A 12,976-nucleotide genomic window follows, 5' to 3' on the forward strand; every position below is an offset into this window, starting at 1 on the left:
CAAAAGCTTATTGAACATTCGTTTTGTTCTCAGCATTGTGCTAGGTGATAAATATACAGTCTTTATCTCTTATAACATTAGCCAGTTATTGGTGTATCAACTCAGAGAGTTGTCGTAGCTTGCCCACATCGAACAACTATTTAAAGGAATTTAGATTCATATTTACTTATGTCTGGTACTCAGTCTCACAGCCGTAACTTTCTTATCTAGAGGTTCCTAATACACAGGCCAGCATTGGAGGTTCAGAATCTGGAATGTAGCCAATCTGGTAGCACAGAGTGAAGGGCTGCATTATCTAAACCTGTCACTTGTTATTTCTCCCTTTGTTTCTGCCTGTAGACACTCCGTGGTGCTCTCCCATCAAGGTGAAGTATGGGGATGTGTACTGCAGGGCACCTCCTGGGGGATACTACAAAACAGCCTTGGGAACCAGATGTGACATTCGCTGCCGCAAGGGCTATGAGCTTCATGGCTCTTCCCAGCTCATCTGCCAGTCAAACAAGCGCTGGTCGGATAAGGTCATCTGCAAACGTGAGTAGACTAGACCTGTGCTGAATCTTCAGGGACAAAACTGTCTTGCTATGAGATGAAGCTTTGATAGAAAGCTAGTCGATTTTTATAATATAACAGAGTGAGTGTGTGTTCCTTTTCCAAAGAAGGGTATGCTATACTGTTTGGGGGAAAGAATAGATAGATTTTTCCAGCACACCAGTGATATTTGTTCAGTAAATACAAAGTTCCAAAGAGTTGCTGATAATTTAGTAGTAAATAAACTTCCAGAGCGTGTACAGGTAACTAGGTAGAGGTGAAAGACATGACATGGGTACAGGAAGGGCTCTAAACTAGGAGCTCCTGGGTAGGAGATTAAAGGAAAAGAAAATCATGAAAAACAAATATCCTGAAGAGTAGGATTTAGGGGTACAAGGGGGAGTCACTGAAGAAGTGATTCTAAGTCTGTGTAGTGGAGTAGGCCTGGGAAGAAGTTGATGTTGCATTTCAGGGGCAATGTCTCAAAGCTCATCTGTGTAGTTCCTTGCTTGCTGGCTGCCTCCAGAGGCAGGCAGACTAATGACATGCTCTGCTTCATGACAAGTTCTCCTGTATTTAGGCTGTAGATGGGTAGAGCATTGGTGAAACCCATTTTGGATGCCTTTATTACCCAAAGTCCCTATGTCTTATTGATCACCCAATGTTGTCTATGTCTTCAACATACATTCAACATGTTTTGCACAGTGCATTATTGATAGGATTGGGCAAAGTGCTGCTCAGGACTATAGTCATGTGGTCCAGAATATGTAGATGTTATAACTGAATTTATGTAGTACCCACTTAGCAATGTTTCATCACGTTTCCCTGTGATCTGTGTGAGGGCCTTGTTGGATTTCTTGTTTTCATTTCCCCCAAGAACTGGGATGTGAGCCCAGGGCCTGGCAAATGCTGAGAAAATCTATTGTATTCCTAGCTTTAAGAAGAAAAACAAAACAAAAGTTTTATGTTAAGACAGGGTCTCACCAAGTCAAAAGGCTTACAGCAACTCAATTTGTAGCCCATGCTGGTTTTGAACATGCCATCTTCCTGCCTCAGTCTCCTAAGTAGCTGGGATTGCAGGCTGGTGTCACCAGATATGGTCACACTTGCCCTCTTCAGCTTTCTTCAGAGAAAGGAGAAAACCTCTTTCAGAAAATGTTCCTGCTGCTGCCTTTCTACCTACTTCTTGTTTACTTGTTTGTTTGTTTATTGTAGTCTAGGAAATTCTGTGTCAGTCTCCTGCATCTTAGAATTACAAGTGTGAACCATCTGCTCAACTTTTTTTTTTTTTTTCCCATAGAAGAGAAAAGCTTTCCAACGAATGACTGGTAAAAGGTGGTTTCAGGTGTGGAGTTTGAATGTGAACTGCCATCTTCCCGCCAGGGTGTTCTTGACAGAGCAAGCTGAAGCTGACTCTGCTCTTCATCACCCTTTGCTGGTGCTCTGATCACCACTCTCCCCTTTCTCCCTTTATTCATTGGTCTCCCCCTGGCAACACTTTCTTCCTTCTCTCAGGGTTCGCTTCTGGAGAATTCAGTCTAGGAATGCCAAAGCAACCTATTGTGATAGGAAGCATCGTGTGTTCTGTGTGGCATATAGGCAGATGCCACATGTTATTATTGATTAATGTCACATGCTATATTTTTAATGCCATATATTTTATTGTAGCAAACTGTTCACTGCATATTTTCCAAGTGTCTGACTTTTGACTTTTTGACCGAAAAACTAAGAAATACTGCATGTCTGATTCTATCCTTTACAGAGAAGCGATGTCCTACCCTTACCATGCCGGTAAATGGAGGGTTTAAGTGTGTCGATGGTGCCTACTTTAACTCTCGGTGTGAGTACTATTGTTCACCAGGATATACATTGAAAGGGGAGCGAACAGTCACATGTATGGACAACAAGGCCTGGAGTGGCCGACCAGCCTCCTGTGTAGGTAAGAAAATATCACAGGCTTCAGGGGGTCCATCTTTGGAGAGAAGCAATGGGTCTTTGTTAGTATAACACACATTAAAGGAAACAACAGTGTCACACGTTTGCAACCTAAATAGCATTGCAGTCATTAGCCCCACAGGTCCGAAATCCAACAGCCGTAGACCTCAGTCTCTAACTAGCTGACTTTGATGTGACCACCTTCCAGCGGACTGTTGTCAGTTTCTAGACCTGCTGCTGCTACTCCTGGGAACTTACTAGAACTGAGAATTCTCATATCCCCCTCTGTTTCCCGAATTTAAAATCCTGGATGTGGGGCCTAGCACTTTGCATTTCCATAGATCCTCTAGGGATTTTAAGGTCTTCAAGTAGAGGGCCACCAACCTCAGGTATTGCTTTTCAATTTTTCTCAAATTCTCTGGGGACCTTGAGAAAACTACAGACTTGAAGTGAGCAGGTCTTGGGATTGATCCTGTAAGAGAGGGTTTCTCAACACTGAGACAATAGACATTCGGGGTCAGATAATTTTTGTTGTGGGCCTTTACCCTTTGCAATGTTTAACAGTGTTCTTGGATTTTACCCATTGAGTGTTTAGTGACACTATCCTCTACCCTGGCTCCAGTATAGTTGTAGCTATCAGAAATGTCTTCAGATATTTTTCAGTGGCCCTGGGGAAGAAAATGAGCCCATCTGTTGATGACCACTTGCCTAGGGATAATGAGTGCATCTTCACCATAGCTACATGTAATTGCTACCTGGGTACCTTTCAGTAGCCTACCTTAGAGATTCTGATTCAACGAGCCTGAAAAAGAGGCATCTGGAGGAGGCCAACAGAATTCTAAAAGCATCTCAGATGATTTTCCTGCTGGAGATCCAGGATCACTGTCTGGAAGCAGCATTAGCAAAATTGCAAATTTCCTGCCTGATCTGAGACTGGCAAGCTTAGAAACTCCAGAGTTGAGCCCAATCTACTTCTATAAAAGCCAGTGGAGGTAATTCTGGAGTAAGCTGAAAATGGAAAGCCTGCTTCAGGAGTAAAAATGTAGGAAGGAGTTTAGTATCTTTATACTCAAACCCATTGTCCTCAGAGCAGAAGCATCAGCACTAAGAGGAAGACACTTAGAAGGTAGAACCATGAGATCCTGCAGACCTAAAACTGGATCACGCCTTTGGGTTCTGCTGTCTCTGTAAACATTGGGGCACCTAGCCATCGGGCAGTGTATTCTGTACTGACTGACCCTGGAGCCTGAATCTCTGAAGTACTGATCTTGTTCTGCAGCTCCTGTGCGAGTGCTTGAGCACCACTGTCGCAGAAGCTCATTTACTCTTAAACTGTGAGAGATGTCAGGCCCTTCTCTTAAGGACCATCAAAACCCAACCCCACATTGTTTTAAGATAGAATTTTATCTATTCTTTGAAATTTTCACACAATGCATTTTCAACATATTCACCCCTAGCTCCTTTCCCTAACTCCTCCCCATCCCCCTTTTCTGTGGAGGAAAGCTGAGACCTCACTTGGCTTGCATAAGGTTGCACAGAACCATGCCTCATATTATGTCTCCAGGCTCTCTGTGCTGAAGTTGCTAAATCAAGGGATTGATTTGGTCCTAGGATGCCAAAAGCAGCTGGCTATAGAAACTTGGGTCCTGTCCTGCCTGTGTCTGCCCATTCTGCAGAAAACTGCTTAGTTCAGTGTCCTAATACGTTTTAACAAAGGGATTCCTTAATTGCTCAGTGTTCTGGAAGGCAGGGGTAGTTCCTTAGAGATCAAGAATTAAATCTGATGATGTCTCTGGGGCTCAATATGAGACAGCATCTCTGGCTGGGGCTTGGGAGGTTTTCCATAATGACAGTGCTGTCCATTATTTTTTATTGATAACATGTTGTTATTACTCTGATGTTATGACAATAAATCAGTTGAAGATGTAACCAATATCCTGCCTTAACAGTTATAGCCTATACCATAGCTTAATCCATTTGAAAATAATGAACCCAAATTATTTATTTATTTTTATTTTTTTATTATCAGGACAAAAATCATTTTAAGTTTTTCAAGGGTAAGGAAGTGTACCAGAGGGACTTGGTTACAAAAGCATAGGAACAGTGAGAGAGATGCCTCAGCCATTGAGAGTGTATGTGTGTGCATTGTTCTTGCAGTAGACTTGAATTTAGTTCCCAGCACCCAAGTTGGTAGGCTTGGCTGCCTGTAACTCTGCTCCAGGGTGATCTGATGTCCTTTTTTGTCCTCTTATGGCAACCACATACACATGGCACATACATACTTAACACACACACACAAATAAAAAATAATTTAAAAACTCAAAGTAAAAGTATAGGGAAAAAAATGAAAGAATAAAATCACAACTGTATTCTGTATCAGTTTTTCATTACCGTGATAAAATACTTGACTTTGACAACTCCCAGGAAGATTTGTTTTGGCTCATGGTTTCTTTCAGTTCACCATGCTGGGAAGGGTAGAGCAGATCACCTCATGGTGTTCAGGAAGGCATCTAGGAAAGTCTCAGAGAGATCAGAGTGAGGGAGAGAAAGAGGAAAATTACATTTCTTAGATTTCTCCTTTTCCATGGTTTATTCCATTTAGGCTCCAGAGTATGGGATGAGGCCACCTATATTTTTAGGGTGTCTCTTTCCCATAGTTAATCACCATCAGAAATACCCACATAGGCATAAGCAGTGGAGTGTCTCATCAACTCCCTAGTCAATTATCAAATTAATGGATTTGGCTGTCAAGATTGACCATTGCAATGCTATTATTGACAACTCTTTACAGGCAGAATCCACTATTGAATACAGGCTAGAAGAGCAACAGTGAAATGGTAGAGTTGGCCACAGCTCTTCACACTCTAATGATTTAACATCATGATGGATGAGAAGGAAGAGCTCAGGAAATATTCATTTATGGTCCTTATAGAAATACAGTGGCTTCTACTGCCTTTCTGCCCTGTTTCTCATGTCAGTGAGACCAGTGTAGCACCCAGCTGACAAAGAAATATATACAATATGGTATTAAGATATAGTCCTGACCCTATGGCATACTGAGTGCCAACAAAATGGCAGAATCATCTTTCTCTGATTATGCAGGGTCTCCTGAATCCTATTGTACTTGTCTTGAGAACCCTTGCTCAGTGAGGATAGATAGAGTGTGCTGAGGGGGTAAGATCTAGACATGCCCATCACTAAGTGCATGTGTTGAGAGAAGGGCACCTCACAGATGCTGCCTCTGGTATCTCCCCGTGCTTTGCTGTATGCAAACAAACCAGAAGAAACCAATCAAATCTCAGTTCCCTTGAATTGGAAGGAAAAGAGATTATGGTGCTGGAGAAGAGAAGCCCAAAACCCTTTCTGCTAAGCAAGCATTGGCAGGGCACTCGAGGGACATACTGTTCAGATTTCCAGACTGTGCACAACAATGGAAAGAAAATGCTGATTGTTCTCAAAAAGCAACAAGCATGTCTAAAGCCAGACCAGATGGCCCTGGAACTTACCCAGAGGGATAGGGAAGAAAGTTAGAAATGAACCACAATTTCACGCAATTTATCTTCCCATTTGCTGAGACAAGGTTCAAATAAATGGGAGGAACGGAAATTGGGTACACAACAAGGTGGGAATGGAAAGGGGGCTCAGGTACCCAAGAGTTTAGAGCTCCACGCTAAATGACAAGAACAGACAAAGTAAGTTGACAATGTGATTTTGGTGACAGACAAGCTGGAGTTTGTCCCCAGTGAATTTTACTCCAAAGCTATCATTTACTCCTTTGGCTTTATTAATAAGTTTGCTTGTGTGCTGGCAAGAACAAGGCTTCCTTGAGCTTAAGTTAGAGGCTTGCCTATTTTAGGAGCTGACACATGGTGCTTGAGTTGTTCCCAGGTTTCCACACAACCTTAAACAGCACATTTTGGCCAGAACTGTGCTGAGTGCTGAGAAAGCTAACTGAGTTCCCTTCCAAATGGGGAAGGAATGAGGAGACTGGGCTTTCTTTGACTCCGAGATGTTCAGTTCTGAGGTCTGGCTAATTTGTAAGTGCCACAAGTCCAGCTAATTCTCTTACTCAGAATAAAGTCATTCCAGCTATTTAAGAAGTGAGGAGGATCAGGTGGGAGGAAGGAAGGCATAGTGTAAGCTGCAATGGGGTGAAGTTAAGACCTTCCCCACACTGACTGGAGCTAGCATTGCATGTAAGACATTTTAACTTCTGTCAAATTTCATTAATTTGGTTCTACAGAACAATGGACAGTAGGAATGAACACAGATTTTAAGTTAAAATCCCTCTCTTTTTAAAAAAATACTTCCTCTAGAGTAAATAGTCAGGGATTCACCAACACAGTTAAATCCATGAATTAAAAAAAATATTTGAAAGAGCAGATATGGAAATTTATGGCAGACATTTTGCTGTCTGATGTCTTGGTTTAACCACTGACCCATGGGGATTTTTGTTGGGCTACGTACGATTCCTTTTTTATTTTTTTCATTGCTACAAATACTAGCACAGCTAAGAATAAATGCACCCGTGCATTGTTACAGATGATCTTATATAAATTTTCTCTGGGCTTGCAAATATACCCTCCATTAGGAATCTAATTTCAGTTTTAAAACCATTTGGTTTATGGAAATACTGGTCACATTTCTGCCTCTCATGATTTACCACTATAACTGAACAGTCATACGTTCAGTGGCCGACTCTAATATAAATGGCGTTGTGGTTGGGCATCTTTAGTTGTGGTGCTTGCTCATTGCTTTCCCTTCTTGTTTCTTTTGTTGTTTCTGGAAAGTTCCTTGAAGGCGTGTAGTGCCAAAGAAATGGAGCCATTTCCCAGAGCGGTCCACAGGGATTGTCCTCCGGCTGGAGAAAGGAAAACAATTGGGCAAGTTTTCAAAGAGAAGTTTTGCTCTGTCTGTGGCAGTCAGGCAGTCCATGTAGCCCCAATAGACCGATAGCTCTGGCCTCTGTCATCGCTCTCAAGTTCTTTTTTAAAATATACTTCTATTTGAAATGCAATTGCATTATTTTCCTCGCCTTTTCCTCCCTCCAACCCTCAAACTCTTATGTTTATCTCATTCATCTGTTGCTGTGCAACAGACCAGAACTAAGTGGTTTCAAACAGCTTCAAAGAGATACTGTGAGGTAGAAAGTTGGTTAGCAGCATTCTGTGGGGGTGCCTGCCCTCTGCTAGCCATAATAATAGCTCAGATGATAATGATTAAGTGACTAGGGGATGCAGAACAGGCTTCCGGAACACATAAAGAAAGCACTTTGACTTGGGAAAGCTAAGTTGACTAGAGTCTGATTAAATCTGAATCTTTCTCTCTTGTCTCCCAACAACCCTCTGTTTTCTTACCTCTCACCATGAACTAACACCATTTGAATGGCTTTACATGGCAACCACCTCCAAACCTGTGAAATCTAAAGGTGCCATATTCTGTAACAATAACCTAGGTCTGATGCTGACAGAGGATCTTTGAGTTTATTGATAGTTGTTGACCAAGACATTGTTCCCGTGAAGCTCTGCCTTGTTGCAAGTGCCTGTCTGGTTAAACATGTTAAAGATTCCTGGGTAAATAGTTCTGCTGCCAAAGTTGATACAGTACAATATATTTGATTATCATACTTTCTAACTCAGAAAGGAAAGGGGAATACAGAGAAGGAATATCATTTATTAAAAATCTCCAATGAATGGGACATAGAACAGAAAGCATGAGTTTCACAAGGGCTTTAGGATTTCCACACAATAACTGGCTTTGCAGGCATCTGAATGTTAAAGGGAATAGTAATTACGTTTCTATGGTAACTCGCTCCATTTCATGCATGGAAATCTATCCTAACTTTAAAGAAGCTATGGTAGCCATGGGTAACTGGGGAATAAAAAGCTTAGTTCTCTGGAGCATCAATTGATCCATGGGCTGGTCCTATCAATTGAGAAAGAAGGCAGTTGTTTAAGGAGGCTTTAGAATCCAGTCTTTCTGATGCTCTTTAAGGGCTTATAGGGAAGCTGTGGTAAACAATTTCAAAAGAATATGAACATAAAGGTTGGGTGCAAACACGAAGTCATCATCGTTATCGTCATCATCATCATCACCACCACCACCATCATCATCATCATCATCAACAACAACAACAACAACACACACACACACATACACACACACACACACACACACACACACACACTCACTCTGAAGGAGCATTTGAGTTCTTACGTTAAGATGTGGAGTAGTGTATTTAAACATCAGACCTTAAGGAAATTCCAAAAGAGAAGACATTCCTTCCAGTGTATAAATGGGAATGTTAATAATAGTATTTAGTAGTTTACTTAGGACTTAACTTTAGGTGTGAAAATTCAATGTATGGATGCAAAAGGAACACTTTGGGTGCATGGATTGGGCACATAGGGTGTGGCTTTTATTCATTTTGTGTTTGGAGAAGCTCTCTTTCTGAACAACTATGCCCCTTTTGACTGGTCATTGGTGGACAGACACAAGCTGTTTTTGAGAACCTCTGAGATTCTTCCCCCAGGTACCCTACTTTGGAGTGTGTTTGTTTGCACTGTCATTTCACTTGGTTGACACAGGAAAACAGTGTGTCCATCACATTTCCTTTGCCTGCTGCAGAGAGCAAGAATCCCCTCTTATACATGCTAACACAATGTAATTACACATTGAGAGCAGTAACCTGTCCTCAGCCCCTCTGTCTCTGTTTTACCTTTTACATAAGCATATTTTCTAGAAAGCAACTGTCAGCTATCTCTGACCAATGGGAAGCAGACATTCAACACTTGTTTTTCTGGTTCATCCAAGACTTTGGAACACTCACCTGAATTATAAAAGCAGGTCTTATATTACTTAGCATAGTAAAAAAGGGGGGATTATTATAAAGAACCTAGCAACTGCAAATGGATACTTCAGATAGATTTCAGCATATACATAATTATTTTATTAATTTTTAAGGCATAGCTTTCACATTTTAATGTCACTGGAGTTAGGATGTTTCTTATACTTGATCATGACTTAAATTCAATGAAATATGATAGTTATTCAATTTCAGATCAATGTAATAAGGCTGCAAATTCACAGTCTATTGAAGCATGACATTGGGTGAAAGCAAATTTAGATAACTGAAGGTAAAGCTCTTTGAGAAAATATTCAATATTCATACTTTTTTTTTACACTACATAAAATGAGAACTCCTTAGCTAAGGCACTGGAGAAAGTATGTGCAGACATTTACTTGACGCCTTTAGTCTCCAGAAGACGTGATTGAGTATCAGAGGGAACATTTAACTTTCACTCAGGTTGAATAGCAGTTAGATAATTATTGGGTGATCTGTGAGGCAATGCAAAGCTGACTGCTGAACGTTGTCTTTAAGTATATTCCCTACCTTCTTGACATCAAAGACCAACTGGCAAACTTTATAATTTCCTCCTGCGATTTTACTTCAGCTTTGATTACAGGCAACACCTCAATGTAGAATGAACATCTCATTCATTCCCAGCCCTCATTATCAACCCATCTTGTTAAGGAGTGGGTGGAGTAACTCAAACACTGCACTGAAACCCCCGTGAGCCTCAGTGAGAACATATGTAAACTGAGAGAGGTGGGCTCCATTACACATCCATGGCATTCAAGTTTGCCTTATCCGGAACAATGCTGTTCTCTGTCTCCTGTTATATGTGGTTTGTGATGAAATAAGCACCCCAATACACTATAAACTCAGATAAATTTTTAGCATCAGATTCACTTCCACCTCCAATGCCAGCATTTGGAATGACACCCTTGGATAAAGTTGGCATTCACGAAAGATTTGTTGCATCCAATTGAATCTAAGCAGGTGATAATGCCTTTGCTTGGTATTCTAAGTGTCTTCAAATCAGTCCCTAAAGCTGAATGGCTTCTGGCTTTAGCTGACTAACTGTGCTGTTGCCAATTCAGTGTACAGAGTTAGGAAGTGTACACACAGCACATGTAGCAAGGGCAGAGGATGGCAGGTCTGCTTTTTGCAGGTAAGTCCTAAATGGTCTTTAAAACTCAGCAGGCTGGAAAGGACAGGATGAAAGGATAGAAGAGATTTCCAGAGTGAACGGTCTCTTCGGAAAGGGCAAGTATCTAGAGGTCTTGGCATTTTAGACTGGGAGTGTAGGCCACAAGTATAACATATTTCTTGATTGGATTATGTTTTCAAGATATGGAACCTCCTAGAATCAAGTGCCCAAGTGTGAAAGAACGTATAGCTGAGCCCAATAAGCTGACAGTCCGGGTGTCCTGGGAAACCCCAGAGGGAAGAGATACAGCAGATGGAATTCTTACTGAGTAAGTTAAACATGAAATTTGGCAGCTGGAATGCTCCCTCTCCCTCTCTCCCTCTCCCTCTCCCTCTCCCTCTCCCTCTCCCTCTCCCTCTCCCTCTCCCTCTCCCTCTCCCTCTCCCTCTCCCTCTCCCTCTCCCTCTCCCTCTCCCTCTCCCTCTCCCTCTCCCTCTCCCTCTCCCTCTCCCTCTCCCTCTCCCTCTCTGTATCCCCCTCCCTTTTCCCTCTCCCTCCTTGAAGCCTTATACATTTTAGGTAAGCACTGGTCCTGAGCTATATCACCAACTTATGTTGTCTTTTTGGAAAGTCAGAACATTTCCTGAATATGAAGTGCTTACTACCAAGAGTGGGGTGTATCTATGCCAATCCATTTATGTTTTGGACCCGGTACTCTCTGGTCACCATCTAATATATTGTAGAGTTTATTTATATGATTTTTATTGTCTGTCTTCATTATAATACATTCAGTACCTCATTCCTAAAGACAAGAATTGTACCTGGCACATAGCACTCAGCTAATATTTATTGATGGAAGACAGGGAGAAAAGTAAGAAGGGGTAGAGGGAAGGAAGAAAGAAAGGAAGCAAGTGAGAAAGAAAGGTAGCTGGTAAATTCCAGGATCTGCTTTCTCCTGTTGCTTACTAAAAGGGCTCCTTCTCATGTCCAAGGCCTTCCTAAGCCCCCAAACACATTGGTGAGGCTTCTGTGTATGCTAAGCCAAATGCTGTGCCTCTCATTACTCTGTGGTTTGATGCAGTGCTTTTTTTTGTTTTTGTTTTTTGAGACAGGATTTCTCTGTGTAGCCCTGGCTGTCCTGGAACTCACTTTGTAGACCAGGCTGGCTTAGAACTCAGAAATCCATTTGCATCTGCCTCCCAAGTACTGGGATTAAAGGCGTGCGCCACCATGCCCAACCAGATGATACAGTACTTTTACATTCCTTGTCTATTTTTTTTTCCTGCTTCAAAACTTTTCATTTTTGTTTTTAACAAAATGCCCTTTGAGGGCATCAAATACTTGTCATCCTTTGGCTTCTTCCCTGCCCCACGCCTGTTTTTCTGTCCCACTGCATTCATAGTTTAATGTCCAGCTGAGTAATGGGTAGTCACCGTTAGTGAGAGTCAGTCACATGTTGTTCTAGTATATCATTTGGACCTGTACCCTAACAGTATTTTCCAGGAGACCCTGACTTCATGTCAGCATGCCCATGTATCAATTAAAGTTCATGGCTCACTTAGATCTTCTGACACAGGTCACATACCTGGACAATAAGTTTCTGACTTACGTCATTTTGGGCCATGAGGCACGGACAGAGTTTCTGGAATCTTGTCAATCCTGTGAGGCTCAAGACAACAGAGTTTTATACACAATTTTTAGCAATTGCATATCATTTACTAGTAAGAGCAGTTAAATCTCTTATTCACATTTTATTTCCACACTCTAATAATCCCTCCAGTGTATCATCTACTAAAAATAACAAGATTAGGATCTTTCTCAACTACAACTTCTCAAAGATAAAGTTCCATCAGTAAACATATTTACTCTTCCTACATATGTAGATCATAACCCCCCTAGGAGAAACTTCATGGAATTGAGTTTAAAAGGTAAGCCGTATGAATAAAACAACACTATACACACATGAACATTACTATACAATATAACACACACACACACACACACAATGTAGAAAATCAAGTCAGAGTTGGCATAATTGTGGGTTAGTCACTATTTATCCTTAATTTGTGACAGTCTTGTATAAAGCCTGACTCAGCCCCTTGAATATAGTCAGTTCTTAGATTTCTGCAACAGTTAAGTCTTATATAATATATTCAAAACATAAGATGTCAGGTGGCCATTTGACTCCTCATTTATCTAAAAAGCTTTGCCATTTTGAAGAGGACCTGTTATTAGGGTTCAAATGATGACACTTAGCAAAAGGACCACGGTGGCCCCCAACCCTCTGTTCAGCAGCTTAGATGTAGTCTGTGGTAACATGTGTTCAGGAAATCTGACTTGTCCCATGTTCAACTCATGCTTGGGCTTCTTGCTTTCCTAGCACATGTCCTGGGACTCTCCTCCCCAGCATCTTTCCCTAACTACTATTCTATGGTCTGCTTCCAAAGCGAAGGGTGTACTGGCAAACTCTGACATGGGTGTTTCTTTTTCAGTTCCCCTTGGCGACTCCTGCTACTTTC

General features: G+C 41.5%; 1 protein-coding gene across 2 annotated transcripts in view; it reads left to right on the forward strand.

Annotated features, from left to right (window-relative positions):
- Srpx (sushi repeat containing protein X-linked) overlaps positions 1-12,976 on the forward strand; it is a 78,452-nt gene that overhangs the window by 48,706 nt on the left and 16,770 nt on the right. For both annotated transcript variants that reach the window (XM_021153437.3, XM_021153438.2), the window contains 3 exons: positions 340-531; positions 2,291-2,467; positions 10,659-10,785. In XM_021153437.3, coding sequence (XP_021009096.1) covers positions 340-531; positions 2,291-2,467; positions 10,659-10,785 — 496 coding nt within the window. The remainder of the gene's footprint in view (positions 1-339; positions 532-2,290; positions 2,468-10,658; positions 10,786-12,976) is intronic.

The sequence above is a fragment of the Mus caroli genome, unplaced genomic scaffold, assembly GCF_978045245.1.
Source record: "Mus caroli unplaced genomic scaffold, Mus_caroli_1 scaffold_5, whole genome shotgun sequence".
Lineage (NCBI taxonomy): Eukaryota > Metazoa > Chordata > Mammalia > Rodentia > Muridae > Mus > Mus caroli.